The sequence below is a fragment of the Argopecten irradians genome, chromosome 14 (assembly GCF_041381155.1).
Source record: "Argopecten irradians isolate NY chromosome 14, Ai_NY, whole genome shotgun sequence".
Lineage (NCBI taxonomy): Eukaryota > Metazoa > Mollusca > Bivalvia > Pectinida > Pectinidae > Argopecten > Argopecten irradians.
Genome location: NC_091147.1, coordinates 14,805,591 through 14,831,589, shown reverse-complemented (window position 1 = coordinate 14,831,589; position 25,999 = coordinate 14,805,591). Strand labels below are relative to the sequence as shown.

At 34.5% G+C, this 25,999-nt stretch overlaps 2 protein-coding genes and 1 long non-coding RNA gene across 4 annotated transcripts in view; 2 read left to right on the top strand and 1 right to left on the bottom strand.

Moving 5' to 3' along the window:
- The window catches only part of LOC138307945 (uncharacterized), a 43,181-nt gene extending 36,996 nt beyond the window's left edge, over positions 1-6,185 (top strand). The window contains exon 16 of the mRNA XM_069248883.1: positions 423-6,185. Within this exon, the coding sequence (XP_069104984.1) occupies positions 423-1,715 (1,293 nt within the window). The 3' untranslated portion in view covers positions 1,716-6,185. The remainder of the gene's footprint in view (positions 1-422) is intronic.
- A 489-nt stretch (positions 6,186-6,674) lies between these two features.
- On the bottom strand, positions 6,675-20,593 carry LOC138307946 (regulator of nonsense transcripts 3B-like). Of its 2 annotated transcripts, none has more exons than XM_069248884.1 (11): positions 20,432-20,593; positions 17,658-17,761; positions 16,596-16,702; positions 16,231-16,329; positions 15,765-15,875; positions 14,997-15,079; positions 14,401-14,580; positions 12,519-13,024; positions 10,537-10,600; positions 8,516-8,989; positions 6,675-6,850 (listed from the first exon to the last, which is right to left on the bottom strand). In XM_069248884.1, exons 1-11 carry the CDS (start codon positions 20,501-20,503, stop codon positions 6,683-6,685), a joined length of 1,968 nt encoding a protein of 655 aa, XP_069104985.1. In that variant the 5' UTR covers positions 20,504-20,593; the 3' UTR covers positions 6,675-6,682. The 2 variants fall into 2 exon arrangements, with proteins under 2 accessions (XP_069104985.1, XP_069104986.1); XM_069248885.1 differs by having other exon boundaries at positions 14,536-14,580.
- Positions 20,594-21,063: 470 nt separating this feature from the next.
- LOC138307565 (uncharacterized) lies at positions 21,064-24,124 on the top strand. The gene is made up of 3 exons (XR_011206005.1): positions 21,064-21,232; positions 22,488-22,577; positions 23,757-24,124. It is a non-coding gene; the product is annotated as an uncharacterized lncRNA (long non-coding RNA).
- Positions 24,125-25,999: the final 1,875 nt, after the last annotated feature.

Here is a 25,999-nt window from a genome sequence, read left to right as displayed (position 1 = left end):
TTCATAAGAAATGCTTTATGAAAGACGTACAGGAAAACTAATGCAATGACACAAAAGTTTGCGGTAATAGCTTAATAAGATTTTATAATGAAAATGTTGACAGAAGAAATAGCTCTATTCAAGGCCAAATTTCTAGAGTTCATAAGAACAATGAACAACTTTTTCATCTTAACAAAACGAATAATGTTATGTCCGAAAATGAAACCATGAGAAATCTTGAGAGATAAAGTTTAGCATTCGAACGTAAAAAAAAAATACCTCTGAAATTAGTTTTCCAATAAGGTATATTTTTACTCCCTAGAACCACTGGGCTTTGCATGTCCTTAAAATCCGATTTGTGATGGCTTATCTGTTTCAGCACTATCTCTGTACCTTCATCCATCGGTCATCTAGTTATTTATGTGTCCGTTTTGTTTATTTAGGGTTCGGAATCTGTTTTTACCGATGCATCGGGAAATAGACGAAATGAATGCTTCCCCATTGGGAAAGCATGCAGCCCGTGTCAACCTACCCCTTCAAGCAGTCCCGATGAAAAGCACGATATCGACATTTCTGCCCGGGAATACGACAAGGTGGACATACCGAATTCGAACAGCAGAGTGCGAGTAACTTGGACTACAGATGACCTTTATCAGACATTTAATAATCAGCTATCGAACTCCAAGAAATCAGGGGAAGATCGCACATCCGAGGAAGGGTGTTGTTATGAAACAAATGCTGATATGATGCCCAAAAATGAAAACCGTGACACAGAGGGACAGTCTTTATTAAAACCAAAGAACCCCAACGACTTAAATTCCGAGATTGATGCAAGATTTATTACTGAAACTGTTGACAATAGAAATAGCTCTAGTGAAGACAAAATTTCTAGAATTGATAAGAACAATGAACAATGCGAAGAACCACTTTTATCATCTAACGAAGCAAATAATATTATGTCCGATAATGAAAACCAAACCAGAGAAGTACAGCCCTTACTTCCATCCGGGAACACCAACGACTACATTTCTGAGAATGATATAAGAGCTCTTACTGAAAATGAAAACCGCCACACACAGGGGCAGAACTTACCTAAAACAGCACAAACTGAGGACTACGTTATTACTGAAAATGAAAACCGCAACACAGCACAAACTGAGGACTACATTATTACTGAAAATGAAAACCGCCACACACAGGGGCAGAACTTACCTAAAACAGCACAAACTGAGGACTACGTTATTACTGAAAATGAAAACCGCAACACAGCACAAACTGAGGACTACATTATTACTGAAAATGAAAACCGCAACACAGCACAAACTGAGAACTACGTTATTACTGAAAATGAAAACCGCCACACACAGGGGCGGAACTTACCTAATACTGAAAATGAAAACCGTCACACACAGAGGCGGAACTTACCTAAAACAGCACAAACTGAGGACTACGTTATTACTGAAAATGAAAACCGCCACACACAGGGGCGGAACTTACCTAAAACAGCACAAACTGAGGACTACGTTATTACTGAAAATGAAAACCGCCACACACAGGGGCGGAACTTACCTAATACTGAAAATGAAAACCGCCACACACAGGGGCGGAACTTACCTAAAACAGCACAAACTGAGGACTACGTTATTACTGAAAATGAAAACCGCCACACACAGGGGCGGAACTTACCTAAAACAGCACAAACTGAGGACTACGTCACAGCTACGAAAATTGTATAACGTACACTTTTAACGAATTACTGTCAACCATGCTATTCAATTTCACGTTTCCATGGCTAACAGCTGATTCACGTCTATTCAATCTCGCGTTTCCATTGGGATTTTCGCGATTTCTGTCCGCCCTTGAATTTCCGCACGCGAAAATTGGTTGGTTCACAGTATTACATTCTACTTCATTTCTTTCGAACCACCAACCTTACTGTAATGGCGGTATGGAACTCGTGTATGACTTAACAATGGTGATATTATATAGTTGAATGGTCAGTTACTAACTCCCTTTAAAGCCAGGAGAAAGAAGTACAAGTCTCGGCTACGCCCTTGACCCCACTATAAATCATACGGATTTATTGATAAATGGACAGGATGTCAGTAACTGTCAGATTAACGATGACCATTGATTTTTTTTTTTTTTTTTTTTTAAATTACAATTTACTTTGCCAAAAATCAGAAATCAAAATTGGTCCGGTTGTTCAATGGGTTAAAGCTTAAAGTATGACAATTTTATGTGAAAGTCCTAAAAATGGCAAAGTTTTTCACACATGACTAGTGATTATTTTTTTTGTTACAAGTTTCATGATTTCGTCTTAATTACCAAGTAGGTAAATAATGCAGTTCTTCAAAACTTTTTTTTTCAAATTTAACAAATAATTTAATCTTGATTTGAAAATATTGTCGTTACACTGTGATTAGTCAAATCACCATTTGAACAACTGTACCTGGATTCCGTTTCATTATCATAATGACCTCTCACCAGTGAGAATAAGCATATATCTTCCAATCAGATTTCAAATGTCACTGACCAAATAGAACTGATTTTGTATGAGCACGTAATGGCAAATATTGATACACTGTGATGTGCGTTATCAACATGTAAGGTTGCTATGCGATATCATCGTTTTGAATCAATCTGATTAAAACACAGATCCTTATAACCACTCCGTTCAATAGAGGATCTGACAATATTCCATAAGGGTTCACGTCCAGATGACCTTTATACCACGTGTACTTCCGAGCAAATGCAGTTTGTACACCTTACAGCATTAATTGAAATCGTCTTTTCGCCCCAGTATACCTATGCAATTAGCTTTGTTGTGCACTTCGGGCGAGATGACTACATACACGAAAATAATTTGGACAGCTTTTTCAAACTCTTTCGTCCCCAGTCAAGATTCTGGCAGTGCTATTTCAAAAGGTCATCTTGACGTGACCCCTAATGGATGTTCTCAGATCCTCTTATCCAACGTAGTGATAATAAGGATCTGTATTTTAATCAGATTGCGTTATGAATAAGATGGGAAGAAAGGAGAATTAGTGATAGCATACATACATAAACTATATTTTGTTCGTGTCCTCCTAGATAATATGTTAGACTGTATGATGTGATTCATTATTTGTAGATGTATGTTTTCAATACCTCATTTGTGCATCATTCATTACATTTTGTTTCAATAGGATATCGTTGTATCGATTTTACACATCTTTAGTGTGTGCATAATTTACATGCATAGCTTTCATGCTACAGGAAACTGTGATTTGATAACATCTGTGCCTATATATTGTTATTTAAATTATTCATAATGTTAATATCTAAAACATCACTACATTAACCATGTTAAAGTTAATTATATTTATTAATAAAACGTACATATTAAAGATGTTCCACCGCTGGCAAATAGCATTTTTTCTCAATAAAAACGGGAGCAGACGAATTAGAATTTTAGTATTTTCCTCGGTTATACAAAATTTACGTAGTTCACAGCATTACCACCATTGAAACGTTTGAGCTTCTAATTTAACTTAATCAAATAAAAGATAAAAATATTAAAAAGTAATTAATTGCGTCCTGAATAAATCCCGTGGCACTATGTTCAATATGGAATGAAGTACTGATTGCGCATGCACCAAAATCAAAATAAATTATTTTGTGTTAATAAGACAGTCACACATACATATATACATGATTAAACACCAATTATTGTTCAAATGATGAGTACCATTTATACCCTGACGGCGATGGAGCATCTTTAGCTTATAATATTATGTAATTATCAAATTTGCACCAAGGGCATTACGTAACGAAAACTGTCAGGGACGGATAGGTTTAGATATATTAATTAGATTGGGCTTGTATTCGAATCTCATAAATCTGTAAACAATTCCCATGTTCTATGTTATGTATCTTGTAATAGGCATTTATATTCTCGGCTCATCTTTATATAGATCTGCTGTATTCGATAATGGCAGGGTATCGCAGGACTAGTCCTCTAAAACTTATAATTAGCAGCCTCAAAATTCTGACTGATCGCCTGTTCGGCGATTAGGAGCACAGTTGCAATTGTAGCACATGGACCTGGCACGAATTTCTAACCAACAGTATTTACATACATGTATTATAAATACTGTTGGTTTGAAATTCGTGCCAGGTCCACGTGAGTTTTGTAAGACGTGCTCCGATCCAAATGACAAAAGGATCGCTAAGCTGTATAATATAGGTAAATCATTATAATGTTAATCTGTATTGGCCAATTTGACAAAGCCTATGGAAAAGTCAATATTTAACAACCCGATTTTGGGGGGAAAATGCCAATTCCCCGATACCAAAATATCCAAATTTTGCGGTAAAGTTGTATTTCTATTTGCAACAGTGTTTCAAAGACGAACACATTAGTTTATTCTTGTTTTTTCTCTAATGAATGTTGGATTCACAATTCACATTAAACACTTTTAAATTAAATTATTAGCTGTAAGATTTGAAATATAAGTATAGTGTACTTTTTTTTAAAGGAACGGACTACGTGTTTTTACATTATTTACTATTATTAACTATATGTTATTATAGGCGTAATTGGGGAAATATGAATATTTTATTGTAGATAACATAAGACATTTAACTTATCGGAGTGTAAAGTATAGTTCAAATGGTTGTGTACCTACATTTTTTCATGCTTTCTTTTGTTGATGTGCTTTGTATCTTACATGTATATATGATAGGCCAGAATATAGCTATGACAATGCGTTCATATGAACACTTAAAAGTCTTGCCAATTTGTATATCATTCGAGGTAACTTCATTTGTATAGATTTGACAATGTGCTATTTCTGTTTCTTTAATCCATTGATCCATTCACTTGTATGAGGGCGTAACAGAGTTCTACAATCAAAAGTTTGATTTTCAACCATCATGGTTTAACCAAAACACATTCTTTAATCAAGATAAGACATTCAGTGTTGGTTACATCTCCATCAAAATTGGTAATATATTTTACTCTGTTTCACTCAAACAAGTGATATCATGTGAATGTTGTAATAAAAAGCCATAGACATTGTCGCATTATCAATAGAACGTATGCTGCTGTGATGTGTCTTTTAAGTCTATCATATTTCACTTGTTTTAAACAAAACCATAATATAGATAGACTTACCGTAACTGGATATGCCTTGAGAAGTATGGCATTATCAACAAATCAATATTCAACTTAAATCAATATGTGCACAGCGTTTTCCTGTTTTCTAAAAGATGTTCATGCAGAAACCTATGTATTACGAAAGTATCTTAAACATATTGAAATTTTGAATTCCATAAAAAAATTATCTGGATTATAGATTACTAGTTTGTAAATTGTTTAAAGACACAACTGCATCATTTTTATCAAATATGATTGTACTCTCTACATGATGAATAACCAAAAAATTTTTTTTTAGATGCTACAGCATTGACGTTGGATTTTTTCTGTATCAAAAACAGGAACAGACAAATTAGTAATTTTCTTCAATTCCCCGATATGTGTCTACTCAACAAATGTTTCTGGATTTGCCAAGAAAACTACCTGGTCTTTCGCGGAAAAAACTACTGAAAAATGCATATGGATAAGCTTAATGTTCTGTGGCGTACATGATTTTATAACATATTATCTATAATTAGGGAGAAATCCCAAAACATAACCGAACATGCCTAATATTGCCTAAAATAGCCATTCCCTCCATCCCCCTCGTACAAGCAATTTCCCTGTGGTACTGCCTACACCAAGTGATTACCACCATTGAAAAGTTTGAGCTTTTACTTCATGATAAAAGTATTGAAAATAAATAATTGCATCCAAAAAAATCCACAGCACTATTTCCTACATAGAATAAAGTACTGATTGTGCATGTACCATTAAATTTGCAAAATTCTATATGTATTTTTGTGTTAATTAGACACGTATGTATACATAATTAGATATCAATTATTGTTCAAATGATGGGTATCGTTTATGCTCTGTCAGCGGTGGAACATCTTTATTATATTTGTGTGCTATGAGATTAAGAAAAGGATTTAAAACATCCTTCTTTTGTGGCACTTATATCTCTAGGGTTGGATTAGTCTTGTTAATGTTAAATGTAATCATCCTTTTTTATGAAGTTTCACACTTAATTTGGTTTTAATCCATTCATGTGTTACAGAGCAGTTAAATAAATACATTGAGATATGACACTTTTATGTCATTTATTCACTATAAATTAACTGCAAAAGCAAAACAAATATTTACTTTTCTTCCAGCATTTTCAATTTATTGAACACAACATTTACCCATATCATCACAATTATTGCACACTAATAAAACTCTACAACAAAAGCAATAATGTTGTGATGCTTATAGCCTATATCTCAGCTTGCTAAACAACTAGATTTAAAACTTACTGACAACAGTTATTTACGCTCTGCAATAATTACACTGGCCACTTTACCTATTAAAACAGTTTCTCCGGTCCCTAATCAACTTTTTCTCTTTTCAGCGATCATCAGCTATTTTGATGTTCAGTTAATTACAGAGCTTTAAATCAATTATCTTATCATAACTGACATATTTATCTTCCTTTCATGACCACATTTATCTCACTTTAACAAACACAATTACCTCCCTTTTACAAGCACAGTTGTCTACCTTTTACCATTACTGTCAGATTTGATTGCTATCGTAAAGTTTTCAACCCTCATCACTTGTCAATGACTTGACAGAGTCTCTGGGACTGTTGTCCTCTGACTTTTTATCAGAGCCTTTCTCTGATTGGCTGCCTCCAGTGGCAGGTTTATTTCCCTGCTGTCGTTTCTCATAGGCTTTCCTTGGGTCATAGATGGCTCTCTCAGGACGTTCCTGTTAAAAAAGATTAAGTTAATCAGTTGATCATTTTCCATAATAAATACTGCCATGAACCTTTTGAAATAAGTAAAAACTCACTTTTTATAAGTAATATTAAAAGCTCTAAAATGCAAACAGAAAATAGAATACAACTGTACTCAGTAAACTTGTTTTATTTTATCATTACACCTATCTTTCGGCCAAAAATATTAAATCATATCAAGATTACAATAAGAGGCCCAAGAGGCCTTGACGGTCACCTGAGTGCTGCATTGCAAATTTGGTTCAAACCTATTAAAATTATTTACGAATTACAATAAACTTTAAAGTTAAACTTTTGTATTAAAATTTTTATTTTTTGTTTTTCATTTTGATAGTTAGTGTATTATGTTACCAAACCTTATGCTTAAAATTCCAATTTGCTTTGCTAACGTTAAACAACAAAACCGAACTAGAAGTCAATCAGTGTCAGTGATTTTATAAATTTCACTTTTTAATCTATGGAGATTATTTACTTCCATCAAACCTGTGAATTCAAAAGAAGATTTTTGAAATTTTAGCCAGTTTGGCCCTGCCTCTCTGGTCCCTGGGGGTCAGCCAGGACCAATATGGATATGGTGTTAAAATGCTATTTGAGGCTAATAATTCTAACCCAGTTTGACTCATTTCCTATTAAAACTAAGCAAATAATGTTCATAAATGTGTTCTTCCTATATAGACTATAGTAAATTTGACCCCTTCTCCAGGGAAAAATTCTGAGATCCCAGGGAGATGAAATTCACAATTTTTGTAATGGGCTTTAAGACCTTCCAATCTATGAAGAGTATTTGGTTCCATCAAATCTGTGAATTCAGAAGAAGATTTTTGAAGTTTTAGCCTATTTTACCCTTTTTGGCCCCACCTGGGGGTCAGCCAGGACCAATATGGATATGACGATAAAATGCTATCTCAGGCTAATAATTCTAACCCAGTTTGACTAATTTCCTATGAATAATAAGCAGATAACATTCATAAATGTGTTTTTCCTATATAAACTATAGTAAACTTGACCCACTCCCCAGGGGGAAACATGAGACCCCAGGGTCATATAATTCACAATTTTTGTAAAGGAACTTAAGACCTTTCCATCTATGAATAGTATTTGATTCTACCAGTTCCAGAATTTCAGAAGAAGATTTTTGAAGTTTTAGCTTATTTGACCCCTTTTGGCCCCACCCCTAAGGCCCCTGGAAGACAGTCATGGAAAATTTGTTAATAGGAAACCGGAGACCCCAGGGTCATATAATTCACAATTTTTGTAAAGACCTTTAGACCTTTCTATTTGTGAAGAGTATTTGATTCCACCACATCTGTGAGTGGAGAAGAAGATTTTTGAAATTATAGTCAATTTTACCCCTTTTGGCCCCTCCCACAGCCCCCAGGGGGGTGGGGACCAAATAATTCACAATTTTGATTTGCCTTATGCCTTAGAAGGTTTGTGCAAAATTTCATTGAATTTGCTTCAGAGGTTTTTGAGAAGAAGTCGAAAATGTAAATTGTTTACGGACATACTTAAATATTAAGTTACTATGCTAATATTAACACAATTTATTGCTAAACACTAGTAACATCAGAAGGCCTTTTGTATGGATATGAAATTGATAATTACATGTAGGTAATGAGATTTAACTTAATACTAACCCTTCTTTTCCTCCTTTTATCATCTTTGTCCCCATCTCCAGAGTCTGCTCTCTCTAACTTTTTCCCATCTTCTCGTCTTGAAGCACCAGACTTTTTGTCAACCTCCATCTCAGATTCTTCAGAATTTTTTTCACCATCCTTGTTCCCTGAAGTGTCTGATTTCCTGTCATTTTGACTGTCCTCCTTCCCTGAAGCCTCTGACTTCCTGTCACAATCCCCCTTCCCTGAACTCCTCAACTTCCCATCACCTTCCTCCTTCCCTGACCCATCTGATTGGCTAGCTGGTGTACTTGCTTTTGATTGGTCAGTTTTCTTCTTGTTGCCAGAGCTTTTGTCCTCAGGTTTTTTATCTGTCTGTGTGTCTCCTGATGATTTTTCATTTTTACTTTCGACTGTTCGGGATTGTGATTTACTTTCTCCTGTGGATTTGCTATCCCCATGATATTTTGGATCTTGGTTTCCTTTGGTATCACCCTGGTAAACAAAATGAAAATTCAAATATGCTGGTAATCACTTAAGACATTCAACAAACTTTTAAAGGCATTTCTTGACTTTATCAATAAATTTTCAAATAGCTTTTTTTAGAATAATTTACTCCACCGCAAACAGAGCATAAATGATACCCATCGTTTGAGCAATAATTGGCGTTTAATCGTGTATATATATGTCTAATTAACACAAAAAATAATTCAAAATGATTTATTTTGCTTTCGGTGTATTGGCAATCAGTACTGCATTCCATATAGGACATTGTGCCACAGAATTTTTTCGGGATGCAATTAATTATTTTTGATATTTTTATCTTGAAGTAAAATTTGAAGGTCAAACTTTTCAATTGGTGGTAATGGTGTAAAGTGAGTAACTTTTGTAACTGAAAAAAAATTACTAAATCATCTGCTACTGTTTTTGATTAAGAAAAATAACCATTTTTCAGCAATGAAGCATCTTAAACTGAATTCAGTTAATTTTTATCATTGTTAAATTATTATTAGATGTATATTGAATAATAAACCATTTCAAATAATTTGAGAGCTAAAAACCATTTTATTTTTGTGTATTCAAAATTTCAACATTTTTGCATAATCATATATACTGTATTTGACCCAATAAGTGGCCAGGACACTAAAATAAGAATTCCATGGAAGTGGATGTGTCGCCTGCACAGCATCACAAAAAATAGCTATTTACATTTGAAAACATTGTTACTGATGAGGTGAAGTTATGAAGTCCCGTAACTCTTGCAAATATTGATGGATTTTGACAAGTATAAAACCACTCCGAGATATCAATATATATGCTCGTGCCCCGAAACGTTATATATAGCGTCACGGCACATAAAACTCTTCACTTCATTAATATAAAGATATATACCAAATTTGGTTGAAATCATACAATAAATACAATAAGTAAACACACGGAAACCGTTTCCCAGATGCCGACGCCACCGACATAGTGATACCTAAATGTCGCCTTTGTGTTGCAGGCGACACAAAAATGTGAAAAAAAGGGGGACGGTTATTGGGGCATACTGATGTCAAATAGCCAGTAAACCAAAACGCCATAAACTCTCCAAATATACAGAATATATTCCTAATGTAAAATAGGTAATAAAGTAATATCTTGCAGTCTAGGAATATTATATAAACTGTTACTTCGCTTCTCTTATGAATATCTCCTTATTAAACAAAAATAAAAAATCTTGATCGCGTGTAAGGTAAGTAGATCTTGCATTGTTCTGTGCATTTTCATCTGAAAAAAGGGAGAGTGGCGCTTATAGAGACATGGGCAATTAATGGGTCGAATATGGTCAAATTTTTTTTTTAAATTATTTGCAAAACATTTGGATTTACCTTTCAAGGTCTCTCACAAAATTATGTGAAAATTTGTATAGCATGAAAACATAGTGGTTTATAGTCTCTATAAATGAAATTTAGAAAATAAGTGAAAATATTTGTGATGTACTGCAAACATATGACTTTATATTGGTGCAGCTGATTAAACTTTTTAGCTTTTTAGCATACCTTTCCTTTGGGTTTGTCATACTTATGGCTAGGCGGCTCTCTCCTTGTACGAGCAGATCCATCCCTTGAATAACAAAATTATTTAATAATATAATAACAGTATTAAATTAGGAAGGACCTTTCTGAAAATATGGCAGTGACTATGGTCTTTTCTTATAGCAAGTTCCATGTGATAAGCTTTGAAATATTAGTCTAAAATGTCATGAAATTTCGTCAAACAAAAGATAACAGTACAAGTACGTACCTTCAAAATAGAGAGAATTAAAGCATATTTTTAAGTGAACTGACTTGTACCACATAAGTATTGTCTGTCTGGAAGTTTTAATCAATGACTAGAAATACTTTCTTATTACAGTTCATCAGAAATACCATTCCAAGAAAGGCATTGTTATCAATCTTTGTTATCACTTGAATTACAACCATGCAGAACAATTTGATAGTGCCAGTATGATGCTAAAAATGCCAAACAGCTAAAGACATCAAAAGGCAGATGCCAATTAAGAAAGACAATGGGCCTTAACAGCTAAAGACATCAAAAAGTTGCAGATATATACAGTGAAAGAGTATTTTTTCATTGAATTATAACAATTTGACCCTGTAAGGGGTCAAGACGGATAAAAAATGCTATATCTACGGCTAAATAATCAAGTTTGACTAATTTCCTATGAAAATTGGGCAAATAATGTTCACAAATATGTTTTTCCTATACAAACTAAAGTAAACTTGACCCCTCCCCAGGGGTTAAATGAGACCCCAAGATCATATAATTCACAGTTTTTATAAAACACCTGAAGACCTTTCCATCTATAATTATTTGATTCTACTATATCCAGAATTTTAGAAGATTTTTGAAGTTTTAGCCTATTTGACCCGTTTTTAGCCCCCCCCCCCCCCCTGCCTCCAGGGGTCGGCCAGGACCAATGTGGATATGATATTAAAATGCTATCTCAGGCTAATAATTCTAACCAAGTTTGACTCATTTCCTATGAAAATTGAGCAAAAAATGCTCATTAATGTGTTTTTCCTATATAAACTATAGTAAACTTGACCCCCTCCCCAACGGGAAACAGGAGACTCCAGGGTCATATAATTTACAATTTTTATAAACAAACTTTAAGACCTTTTCATATCTATAAAGTGTATTTGATTATACCATTTCCAGAATTTTAAAAGAATATTTTTGAAGTTTTAGCCTATTTGACCTTTTTGGGCCCCGCCCCTCTGCCCCCCAGGGGGTCGGCCTGGACCAATATGGATATGATATTAAAATGCTATCTCAGGCTAATAATTCTAACCAAGTTTGACTCGTTTCCAATGAAAATTGAGCAAAAAATGCTCATAAATGTGTTTTCCCTATATAAAGTATAGTAAACTTGATCCCCTCCCCAAGGGGAAACAGGAGACCCCAGGGTCATATAATTCACAATTTTTGTAAAGGACCTTAAGACCTTTCTATTTGTGAAAAGTATTTGTTTCTACCATTTCCAGAATTTCAGAAGAAGATTTTTGAAGTTTTAGCCTATTTGACCCTTTTTTAGCCCCGCCCCTCTGCCCCCAGGGGGTCGGCCAGAACCAATGTGGATATGATATTAAAATGCTATCTCAGGCTAAGAAGTCTAACCAAGTTTGACTCGTTTCCAATGAAAATTGAGCAAAAAATGCTCATAAATGTGTTTTCCCTATATAAACTATAGTAAACTTGACCCCCTCCCCAGGGGGAACGTGAGACCCGAGGGTCATATAATTCACAATTTTTGTAAAGGACCTTAAGACCTTTCTATTTATGAATGGTATTTGATTTTACCATATCCAGAATTTCAGAAGAAGATTTTTGAAGTTTTAGCCTATTTGACCCCTTTTGACCCCGCCTCTAAGGCCCCTGGGGGTCAGTTACAAGCGTAATAAGAATTATGAGGTATATGATCAGTGATATGTTCATTGAATATAACAATTAAGACAATACAGATAAAATAAATATAAACCTTCTGTCGGAGTCCGTATCTTTCCTGCCGTACCCTCTATCCCGATTCCTGTCATAATCTCTGTCTTCTCTGTTTCGATCATAATCCCTGTTTCGATCGTAGTCCCAATCAGCATCATGGTCGTAGTCTCGATCCCGTCCTGACTTATATCTCTCCTGCTGTCGTGACTCATCCTTGCTTGATTTTGGTCGGTCCGAACCACCTCTAGAGTTACCTCCCTTACCTCTGTCCTCATCCTTTTTGTCAGATCTGTAGTCATCCTTTCCCGACTTTAATTTGTCTCCTGGACGAGAATCTCGCGATGATCGAGGGCGTTCAGCAGCAGCTTTCTCATTTTTCTGATCTCGTTGTCGTTCTCTGTTCTCTTTAGAGAATCTCAGTTTCTCTCTGTCCTTGGATTTAGAGTCTGATACTTTTTCCTCCCGTGCTCGGGCTGTGTCCTTAGGCTTCACATCCTGTGGTTTCTCCTTCTCAGTCTCCTTGTCTCTTTCAGGATTTTTCAGGAGCTGTAAAAAGATACACATTGTTAATCAAATTCAGATAATAATTAACACAGCAATATACTGGTACTCTACATCACAAGACAGTCACATCTTATTAACTAATTAAATCTTTCAAGTTATTAGAATACTCATTATATTTGCATCTTTTCAGAAAGGAGTTCTGTTGAAACCAATAATTTAACAATTTGAATTAAAAAGGGTCTTCAAATTATGACCATCAAGGTTCAAAATTACTATACAGATATTGATATCTTTAGTTGCTGTGAATAATTTCTAGCCACAATTGCTTTAATAATTTATTACAAATAAAACATCACTTATTAAAGGTATCATGCCACAAGCAAAGAGCACATAGTGAAAATGACTTTAATTAATAATCATTTCAGATTTTAAATAATTTAAAAGAAATAATGAAGATTATGTTAAAATACACTGATATCTAAATCATTGCTTGGCTTAACAGGACTGTACACTCATGCATTTTACTATGAAATTAATCTTAAAAATGCTATTTAAACATAACTTCCTCCAAACCCTATATCACCAGGCTCTGATAAGGGCACACAATACATGCACAGAAGTACTGTTAGTAAGACGCGGGAGACAAATAATTAGTGATTTCGTATAGCTTAGCCAGGTTACAGAAACACATGTTATTACCTTTCTGACAAGGTTTAATGTAAGATAGTCAAGCCACAATGTATCTGACAACCCTAAACAGAGGAATTGTCCTTTTTTTAATTGTAAGGACCTAAAAAGCTGTTAATAGAAAGAACACAGAAACTTGTGTAAGAAAGAAAGGAATCTAACACTAGAAGTGCAAAACAGTAATTATCACTTCTGTATCAATAAATGTTTTCTAACCAGTGCCACTTTTGGAATGAAATATAACGTTACAGGTAGCTAATATTCCTTTCAAGTACATGTATATTACAGTTATCTCCCTTGCCCGTAGGTATTTATTGTTACACCATTACTTTGTGAGTGGATCTCACGTTGAATTCTCTGATAAGTATGATGTTATGCCTGCAAACACACGACATCATAAACCTGCCAGCAAGGGCAGATAACTCTGTAATATTCCAATATAGAATAGGTTTCATGTAACCCTCAGGGACTAGAAACTTAATTTACCCGCAGTGTCACTGATTTCACTTCAATAAATTTTATTGATATTATGTTGTAGTCAAAAGGATTGAATAACAGGCAATGCCTATATAAATTCTTTCCTAAGGTGGATATTGGTTACAATATTTTGAAATGACTGGATAAGTGCAATCTAAGACATCATGCAAAAGACACACAATACTGATCAGTAAGGGAAATCCACTACAATGGCTGTACAATATCGATCCATCTCATGGGGCCAGAAAACTTACAACCTTGATCGGCTGATCTTTACTACAACTTTTATCTTTATCTGCTCTGTCTTTTTCCTTCACAGGGTCTTTATCCCTCTGTCTTTCTCGTTCTCGCTCTTTATCTTTCCTTCGTTTCTTATCTTCCTCCCTCACCTTTCTACGTTCTTGTTCCCGCTTCTTCCTCTCTTCTCTTATTTTCTAAATTAAGAATATTTGATATTACTTATATATATTGACATCATAATGTTACACAATCCATCTTTAAATTAACATGCATGGCTTTTTACCACTGACAAATGTTTCATTTCATCAAATTTATTTCAAAAGGGAAAAAAAAGGTAAAACTACAGACTGCTTATACTTCATATGTAGTTCTCTCCAAGAGAGCTTTATATTCAATAATAACACAAACATTAATGAAACATATTCAAACTGTAGATCAATTTAGAAAACAAAAATCAAAAAAATCTTGAATGGATTGCAAAATGATCCCAGAAAAAGGTGATTGGGAAGAATTTATTGCAAAAAGAACCTGTACACAAACAGATGCTGCATTTATTCATTCTTAAATTATGCAGTGAAAGAAGTACGAAGACTAAAAAGAGATAACTCACCAAGATGACTGCCTTCTTCTCCTCTCGGCGTTTCTTCAGGTACTCTATCAACGGTGTAGACAGATGGGGATTTCCATGGTTTGCTGCAATATTCAGATTGTTTTTGTTTGTAAGAATGTAATGTATACATTTGTATTACCGTAATATGTCTCCTTAAAGCTGCAATGGTTTTTTGCAAAAATGTTTCTTTCATCAAGATAACAAATCAATGGGAAATACTGAATATGAAGAGCAATTTCTATTATATATGCAAGCATTATACATGTATATCAAAATGGAGTTTAGAAAAAGAAACAAACATTTAGGTATCATATCATCATTGTCATGGTACAATAAAATCTGTCACATTTAAAAAAAATTCTTTATCAAGATTGTTCAGGTCATGAAAACCAACTACATATCATAATTCCAAAGTGAAATTTTACGAGTGATTAAATATTGCGACCATATCACAGAAATCAATTGCCGCCAAACTGTTCATATCACAGGTAAAGTGGAACCAAAAGACTATAATTTAAAAATTGACTCTCTCTGGAAAAGTCATTGGGAATGAAAATGAGAAATCTACTTGCCATGAAAATAAGTTGGTTAATCGACGGTACCTTTTATATCAGTGAAAAATCTGCTTCTGAGTAAAATTTATATAGTAATAAGACAGTGGCATAAAAACATATTCAATAGTCAGACATCTAAAATTCAACAAAACCAAATAAATTGATGTGATTTGTAGTGATAAGCAATAGTAATTCTGACTGCTCGTTTGACTACCTTTTAGTGTTTTCTCTTTGTTTTCTAGTGTTTCTAGATAACTTTCAATGGAGACTACTTCTTCTTCATCAGGATTCTCCAAACTCTCCACAAACTTGAGATAGTCAGAATCTGAATTCGAAACATGAATGAATTATAAATAAATTAGAATATATTTAAAAGGTCATAAATGCCAATGTCTACATATCATGGGGTGATATGGGACGCATCACCATCAGATAAGCCGACACAGCTGTTACAATGTAATGCAAATTTCAAAGAAAAACTTCCGACATCTGAGGTTTCCTACCACTTTGTTGCAGAACTTCTCTATAGAGAAGTAATTATAATTACTAAGCAACATTATCCGTACATACGAAAAGTTGTCAAGAATCAGACTGTCTTTGACCTAAATATATAATAAACCAAATTTTAGAGTAGGTCATATCATTGACCTTGACCTGACCTAATTATATCTGATCTTTACCTTGGTCTATAGTTCCTTTCTTTGTGTCTGTTTTCTTGGACTTCCTCTTTGGAACTTTCTGGAATGGTGAAAACTCCACCAAAGCTGGATATTCATTTCCTGAATCAGAAAGGAAAGGAATATAACTTTTAACATATCATGATGATTTATGACAAATTCTTATAAACGATAATACATGTAATACTAAAAGGTATCTATGTATTTCGCTAACCTATAGCATGCATATTTCATTTTACAAACATTTATTGACCAAGAACAAGCAGTTGTCACAGAGACTCTTACAGTAATGCTTTATCAAAGAAAATATAGAACTTTCTTAAATTTGTCCCTATTCATGAACTTCAGATAACCCTTAAAATACTCACCTTTATTGTCTAAGAAAATATAGTTGTCGAAGCGATCTCTGAAGTTGTAGACATCTTCATGGTTGTGGAAATTCAGGTATGCTCTGGAGAAAGCATTGACCCCTAGGCTGTTAAAGGTCACAAAAAAGGACAAACATATTTTTAGACTGATTGAATAATGTCATGATATTATTTATCTAAATCACATGATTAATTATTAATAGTATATTGCTGAAATTTTAGACATTTTTCATTTGAAAAATACAGATATTTCTTTTCAAAGATCAATTAAATATACAAGGTTTTAAATTCACAGGAGTCAAGACGATTGGTAAATATGCATATGGAATTAAAAACAAATTTTAAAAAATTCTGGTATAAAGATGAATACAAAATGTATTCCCAGACAGGTAAGAGTTCCTTTTGAACCCCCCTCTAGATGTTTATGACAAAGCAAATTTTTGGTGAGAAAACAAATGAATTATCCTCTTCATTCATTCTCAAATGTACTCAATAAACAAAAACACTCCATATTTATCATTGTATTAATTAAGCAGGATTAATTTTAAAGCCATAGTTTTGTACAGAATTTTTTGCCTTTGGTTCGCCAACTGACCAAGTGGTGTAGTGGTTAAGACGATAGACTTCAGAGCCGATGGTAAGTGTCCAGTAAATGTGGGTTCAAATCTCGCCGAGAGTAAGGTTACATAAATCAAAAAGATTATATCCGCTTGTTATAACTTTCATGTCACTTAACTAAGCAATATGTATGAGTGTTGTATGGATGCGACAAAGGAAAGTAGGTACATGTATACAAATAGGTTTTTTTCTGGATTTTTAAAATTTGTTTGTTCTCATTTTAACCCCAAAAAGACCATGCCTCAATTGTTATTGGTATCCCTTAAAAACAACCCTTTTCAGACACTTGACTAAAGCAAGAATAAATTATTTTTGGATGGGGGGTTCAAAAGGAACTCTTTCCCAAAGACATTCTCACTCATACATGTTTTTTTTTATTATTATCAAAATAGATTTTTCAAAACAACTTTAAATATATTGATCAGTTTATTCACTCCATCATACCTCATATCAGCCTTGACAAAGTAAAAGTCATGTTCTGTGAGAGGAGATATTTGTTCCAGGAGTGATTCTGGAGTAAGGCTTGGTGGCAAACGACGAATCACTACCTGTGGAAAGAATGAATAAACAAATGAATAAATAAACAGGGTGATATGAATACAAACATACAAAAACACAATCCTTAAGTTTCTATAAAAAGAATCGCACACTGTACCAATGTGCAGGGACTATAGCTAGGAAACATTATATTTATATATAATTAGCATGATAAAAGTGTGATAGTGATACAACAGTGTGATAATAACATGGTGCAAGAAGCTCCTGAAAACAGGATTAGCTGTAAGGCAGTATGGTGCATATTGTATATTTAAGCATTATTCTTAATTTCTTTTGGGTTTATTAACTCATAGGAAAAAAACCGGAAAGACAACGAATCTCCTTCCATTTTTGAAACTTCTAATGAAGAATGTCCTTCCGTTTTTTTGTCTATGGCACTCCATTGATTGTTTGTACATTGTCCCTTTAAAGAGACAATTCACTCAGGCTAATTCTTTTACATAACCAAGAAGCAAATATGGTATAAATGTATTGTTCTACATTTCTTATGAAACATATAACACAAATTATTGACAAATTGCATGTCATTGTTTAGTATTTTAGTTGATACCGTTGTAATGACAAATCGCTGATCAATACGATTAAGCAGGTACATTATGTACGCTGTACCCATACCCGAGCCAAAGTCACGCACGTTAAACAAACAAACTACATAACCACTGAGGAGGCGATAAAAAGATTTTTTAGGCAAGACAATTCACTTAATCACAGGTTTACGACGGGAAAAAAAAAAAATACGGTATATACTTAAAATACTGCATTTTTTTTCAGTATTTTTAGTTGTTTTTTTTTTGTGCGTCATAAACCTGTGACCTAATAAGGTAAACACACTACTGTCAGAGTGATTTGAGCAGGTCTAGACAAAAGTTGCATTACTCTACGGGCAAGGGACAGGGTTCGGCATACAAGATGTTCAACCACAATATGTAATGGCGGACAGCGAGCGAGTTTGAACATTTCACATGGATTTCACAACCATGGGCTTTTCTGGCATATCACAGAAAAAAGTCTGATCTAATTTCCATTAGAACTGGTTTGTTTCCGATATATGTACACATTTTAATGTTCTCTTAGACTGAATTGTCCCTTTAAAGCAAATAACGTTGTAAACTATGACGTCATAATATATGTAGTCTTCAAATAAACAGTCTGAAGAGCTCCCTTGGATGGAGCAAAAGTGCTCACATTAGTCAGTCGTTATTGTTTTTATTTCTTCATCTTGTATATATTTTTCGTCTGTAAGGATTTTTGTTCAAATTTATTAATATATATATAGGTCAATGAAGTAATATCAACAGTTATTTTCCATTTAACTATTGATCACTGCCCCACTTGGACGGAGGCAAAGCGTCGCTCTAGGGAAAGGTTCTGGATCACTAAACTGCAGACCCGATACCCCCGAGGTATGAATGAACGATAAAGGTTCTAACTCTATTGTGACCTCCTGTGTTGGGCTATCAATGTTTTTCTCAACACTTTTTGGCCACTGTTTTATTTTTGCTATCGTCTGTTTGACATTGGGATGCTGGTGCTCTGCTGCCCTTTGGGAGCAACATCACGGACAGGCCATCTGGTTGAGTTTGAGATTAAAGCACAGGGGTTTGTAATGATAAACGAATGAAAATGAAAGTGAAAATAATACATATTTTTATGATCTCGAGTTAACTTAATATTATTTTTTGCTATGCCGCTTGAGGTGTAGCAGTTAGTTTCATAAGCATTTCACGCAATCTTGCAGGATAGTCTTGTAGCAAGAAAGCTTCAATCAGACGCTTAAGCTTGATTCGTCTGTTACAAGCATTGCCTGTTGAAGTTATAATATTAATATTAAAATGAATTACAGAAACAGCCTTGAACCTGTTCTAATTTAGATGCCATCTTCCTGATAAATCAGCGCTTGCATCCGTTCAGATTTCAGTGTAGAACAAGAATTCGTGGTAAAAGTATTCTGAATAGGGATTTTCTAGAAATTAATCACGCATTTTTAATGAAATTTTGGTTCCATTAACAGACAGAACAAATAGATATGTAGTATATGTAGTATACCATGTTCGAGACATTACTTTTATATATTTCTTTTTTAGAACACCTATTGTGTAACAATAAATATCAGACAATGCGTAGATGCTAATTGACAGAACTGTAGCGAAAAACTGCGAGCCTTACATGTATACGTATTCCAAGCCCGCAACCCTCGTTAGATGCCTTCTAGGGTTGTGTCAGGCACCCGCCAAAATACCTGAGTTTTAAAAAAGTAGAGTGGGTCGTCGAGTAAAACACAATTCAACACCGTCATTAAGTTCCATTTGTATTCAGGGTATGATTATTCGTTCTACCGCATAGACCACTTAGCTTTTTGGGAAGCCAATGCTTGTATTGCCATTAGTTTATCATTACAAACCCCTGTTAACCTATTCATTTTAAAATGTTAGCCATATACATTCTTGCACTGTTATTTTGTAGAAATTGAGGTGGTTTTTTTTTGTGTTTTTTTTTTTTTTTTGCAAAACGATTGTAAAAGTCACACTCCTAGATGATCAGTCTTCGATTCCTGATACCAGCCTTCTGGACCATCGAGCTGATAAGGGGTGCAAGGAACGAGGCAATGTCAATGAATGTGGTTAAAATGACGATCGACGACATCGTTATCATGTAATTACCTTCGAAGGGGGTATTTCCTTGTCCCTTCGTTTAGATGCTGACTTTTGTCTGTCGCTTTTATCATGAGTCATTGTACGCAGGTGGAATTTCTACATTATCCCCACAGACCCGATGTATTTTGTTCCGTCCTTTCGGTTTGTTTTCATTTGAAATCTTATTCACTCAAACGCTTTACGGCAACGGATGTTAAATATTTCGTCCCAAAAATGTTTGGTTTTAGTTTTCTTTTTAAGATTTAATCGATGATTATGCTATATAATGTATATAATGAATTCGATATCATTCTTTTCATTATTTTTATAATTGTTTTGGTCATGCATCCTTGAAACACCATTTTTTTGTACGACCAATTGAGAAAAATACGAAACTGCAATACAATTTCTATCACTGGCTCTATCGAATACAGACAATTCGACCAAAATTTAAAACCATTTCGCTACAAATTTTCTCTTAATTAAAAAAAAACAGACATGTAATTAAATTAAACCACAAATTTCCAATCACATTTCTCCCACATTGTAATTGCATTGTATTTTATACGATTAATCTGAATATGTAAAAGCTGCAACGGATGAGTGAGATGAATAACAATCGGGCGAGATTGTTTTAGACGAATCAAGAATTGGGACGAAACGTACGGCACCTGGGTCGGCTCACTCATCAAGGTCGTTTTGGGAAGCCAGAATCACTAAAAGATGTGGTACGATATCATACCGAGTGGTGTGATTTTATACGGGTTAATGGCAGGAACGTTTGTTGTTCCTCCCATTGTCGCATGGGTCGTCCGAAGCGATAGAAAGGTAAAGGCTTTGACTTTTATATCAATGGATTTCATGGACATCCCTGTTCAAAATCACTCTCGTCTACAAACTGTACAAACACTAACCGAAGAGAACCGTTGTCTATACTCATGTAAACATTTTTATGATTCTGTACGTTAATTATACTAACGAAATGAAACCTTATTTTCAGAAATGTTAAATACAATCTGTATTTATGTTCAACTATGTCATCCTCGATACTCCAGGGGTTACTTTCACTACGGATTTATACATACATCATTACATGACACATGTATAAGTTAGAAGGACTCGTCACTGTCTCTTTACACTACTAAAAACCATGCGTGACGCCTATGAACCGTGAATAAAAAACATTTTTCTCCACAAATACTAGTCCGAATGATTCTGACTATCCGCTTTTAATATACTGATGTGGGCGGATGATCCGTCCACGTCAGTATATAAAAAGCGGATAGATAGTCAGAATCATTCGGACTACACAAATACTTGTCTTATCGAGTCAAATGAAACACCATTGTAAAGTTAATTAAATTTCACAACGTTTAGTACTTGCTACAATGACGGAAAATTTAGAATAAATGTCTAAAATTTTCGTTAGAAAAAAAGACAGCTCATGAAATTGCAGCATGCTTCAGAAAGTAAGATGGCAACGGTTGCACCCTCAAGCTACTGTAAGGCTGTGCCGGCGGATATCAAAGGAAAATAAGTTGTCGCCCAACATCAAAACCCAGTGTGACTTATCCTTCTCATATACGTCCTTGCTTTCACTGTCGTTAAGTTATATCCACCTCTAGCTCAAATTGATGTTGAAGGCAGTTCAGTTCAGGCCTGGATATCACGACAGTGATAGTAATCTCTTGAATATCAAGGATGATGTTATGTACACCTTGTTGGTTAATGTCTGTCGTGCAGTATTAAGCAGCTCCTAATTAACTGGGTAAGATACTTCAAATCCATCTTTGCATATTACAGAGTTTTTTCCTTTGCCGGTAGCTAGGTATCCATTATGACATCATTATTTTGTGAGCGAAATTTACAGTGTTTTCTCTGAAACATATGATGTTACACTCGCAAACATATGATGTTGATTTGTCCAAACATTGGCCAGTATATTATTTGTATACGTAGATATACTTTTATCATTATGTACTCTAGTTATTGTGAAAATACCCAAAAAGTATTTATTTTGAACATTAAAAAAAGTTCTCATTTAATACGACAAAAATATAATAACTCTTCCTTTGTTTTGCAGTATACACGGAGGTATTTCCATGCCTCTCCTGTGGATTATAAGTTGTATGTACGTGACATCTACAAATTCGGATCCTTATATAAACCACAGGTAATAACACTGTTTAATAGTTAGCACAGTTAAACACATTTAAACTGAACATAATTCATAGTTGTAACATAGTGATTTCCATTTCCTTTTGAGGTTCCCATGTATAAGATATCTGTGTAATATATGTGTATAAGGAACTATGCTAACATAACGAGGTGATTTTATTGGTCCCCAGAGGTTTGTTATAACCATGTTTTACTGTACACGTAAAGTGAGTGAAACGAAGTACAGTGTTTTTCCTGCCTATATATTTGGGTCCGAAATAAGGCCCCATTCCTAATTGTATTTCTTGTTATTTTTTCCCAAATCTATGTCTAAATTTCCCAAATCAGTGAGTCGACGTGTATTTTGTGCGACGAAACTTAAAAATTCAGGAAATCCCAAGTCTGAACGTCGTATTTTAGTAACCATTCTTACACTTGCTTCTTAGAAAAGTATAAATGTCTATTCTACCTTTTCAAAAATTTCAATAAACACCGTTCAAATTTTTCATTCTTATATCGCACAAAATTTCCCAATTTTCAGCAGGTGGCAATTTCCCAAAATACCCAGGAAAAACATTGAAGTAACTCAAATAGATCTGAATGAGGTACTGACTCTAGTGAAACAAAGGGAAGTAACTCTGATAGATCAGGGCCCAGTTTCATGGACATTCCTGAAGTTAATTAAGGATTCCTTAAATTAAAATTCTCCATAGAAAAGCATTACAGAAGTTAAAGAAAAAACTTAAGTTAAGCAAAGGGAAGTAACTCTGATAGATCAGGGCCCAGTTTCATAGACATTCCTGAAATTAATTAAGGATTCCTTAACTTAAAATTCTCCATAGAAAAGCAGTTAAGCAAAGGGAAGTAACTCTGTTAGATCAGAATGGTGTAATAGTCCAGCTCGATTGGCACTCTTCTAAAAAGTGAAGTTTTCTCAGAAGATCTTCACCTCATTGATGGAAGAGCTTCCAAAAGCAGAAGAGAGCTACAAATCAAGAGAACGGAAATTATATTTTAGAAGTAGATGAGGGCAAATCGAGTTAAACTACTGACAAAGAGAAAGGAAGTAGCCCTCAAGCTTATAAATGTATATGTAGATAAGAAGAATGTACCAAATTATGAAATGATTTTCCTATCTTCTGTATGTATTTGATCATGATGTTTATGTCACTTAATAGAATTCTATATGTTACAGGGACTTGAAGCATTGGACAAGGCAGAGGACTGAGATATTACCAAAAATTAATGGGACTGGAAATTTTAGTACGACTTTCTGTGTAAATGTTTTGTAAATGTGCTGTCGACTGGAGATTTCTAATAGTCCTTGTGATGTTTGTGATGGAGGAAGAACATCTTTGTGGTAATAAAGGAAACCATATATTGGATGAATTTATATTTGACAAAACTCCATGAATGTTGTGAAGGGATTCAGTCACACTACGCTGCCATTCTCTGTCATCACCAACAAAATTCAAGGTTTTCTTGTTACAGAGGAAAAACTGAGTATGATGATAAGGAGTGTGACGTATGATAAATAAAAAGGTTTATTATTTAAGGATTTTATATTTGTTTTTCTCCTTCTTTTATAAATACTTTTGAGTTTTCATTCGAATCTTATAATACTACATTACTGTAATGAAGTAGTATTCTGAGGATGTTTTCATTTTTGCTTAAATAATTGAAATCTTGAAAGTGATATATATACTGTATTCACTGTAATTTGTCGCCCTCGACACTGCTGGAGGAGTTGACATTGTAAATGCCCCCCCTATCCAATGGATTTAAAGATGCCTATAACCTTGACATTTATATTGTATCCTATATTACAAGAATTTGTGAGCTGTTAATGTTCACATGTGAATCACAATGTTATAAAGGATAGAAGGCAGATGCATGTTTACTGTGACAGATTAATGTATCATGAGTAGAGTTAAAGTATGGCTGACATTATGGATTGACCTACCATTGTATTTTAATGGATAAATCATTGTCAGAAACCCAAGAGTCGCTAACAATGGGTAAAATCGTACATTTTCTATCAAAAGTAATTTTTTTCTTGTGGAATTAAGATTAATCCATTAAGAAGACTGATAGGTATCAGATCTTATACTTACACACCAAACTTCTGCTGTCCATCCATAGTGGTTGAAACAATCATCGACTCCTCTTCAAAGTTCTCTAGCTTTCTAACCAGTCAAGTATCCGGAGTATCCCGGTTTGGGTAGGGACATGTTTGCTAGTAACACTTGGCTAGCGGAGATGGGGCAGGGAACGTGTGTATCTTCTATAGCAGATCATATTTCTCTTCAGGCTCCCATCTTTCAGTATATCCCCATTATCGGGCCAAGTTGTTAAAGATGTCTCGCCATATTATAATAACCACAAGCCCTCCATCTCTGGGTAGCAAGTCTGAATAGACCCATGTGATGGGGCAGTTGCCAGGTACTGACTGCTTGTCAGTGGTTTTTCTCTAGGTACTCTGGCATTCCTCTAACAACAAACCTGGCACATCCTAAAATGACCATGACTTTTAATTATATGTAATGGGACTAATACAGCCAAAACCAATCTTTCAGTATTACATAAATGCAAGTGTAAGACAATTAGTTGATGCTGGAGATGAACTGGTACTGTTATCATTGTCACAAATAGTACTCTGCCATGTTACTGCTCATACTTCCTTATGTTATTTAGTATTTTTTAACCATCACTTCATCTCTGTTTCTTGTGTATAATTTGTACGGAGACAGTCTGAACACATGGGCTCTATAGACATTTCTCTCTCTATATATACAATGCATGTAATACTGTGTAAAGGTCTATAACTCGCCTGGCCGTATAACGTACACCACCCAATTTCAGAAAAAGTATGATTATTACCAAACCGTACAAGATGTGACAATGGGAATACTCTCAATCGAGAGCCAGATAATTTATCTTTAATTTGGTATATGATTCAATTTATATCGTGCCGTATAAATGTCATTAGAGGTATCCAGAAACATTGGAAAACAGCCAGATTTCAACTGGTCGGACACTGTGGTGTCCTCCGATAATTGGGTAAATTGGGTAGTGTTATATGGGCAGACGAGTTATAGACCTTGACACAGTATTACTTATATAGTGACAAATCTATAGAGACATATGCATGTGGGTATACACATAAAAGAATCATTGGATGTCGTTTGAAGTAGGAAATTTAAATGCTACAAGTTTATCAATGCAACTTTACTGCACATGGTCAACACTTCAATTTCAGCGATACAAGCTTAAGGATTTATTCATTCTCGGAAACCAGTGTCTTAACTCCACTAAGCTTCAAATTGGTTTATTGGACCTTGTGTAGACTGATCATGATTACATGGATAATTATAACCAACGATGGGAAAATAACGACCACCCAAGGGACAAAGACAAAGAAAACAAGAGGTCCATGGG

Coding starts and splice junctions, on each gene's coding strand:
- LOC138307946 (XM_069248884.1), bottom strand. CDS start 20,503: ATGACTCATGATAAAAGCGACAGACAAAAGTCAGCATCTAAACGAAGG. Junction 17,762..20,431: donor AGGAAATACCCCCTTCGAAG/GTAATTACATGA, acceptor TTCTTTCCACAG/GTAGTGATTCGTCGTTTGCC. Junction 15,876..16,230: donor GAAAGGAACTATAGACCAAG/GTAAAGATCAGA, acceptor TTTCGAATTCAG/ATTCTGACTATCTCAAGTTT.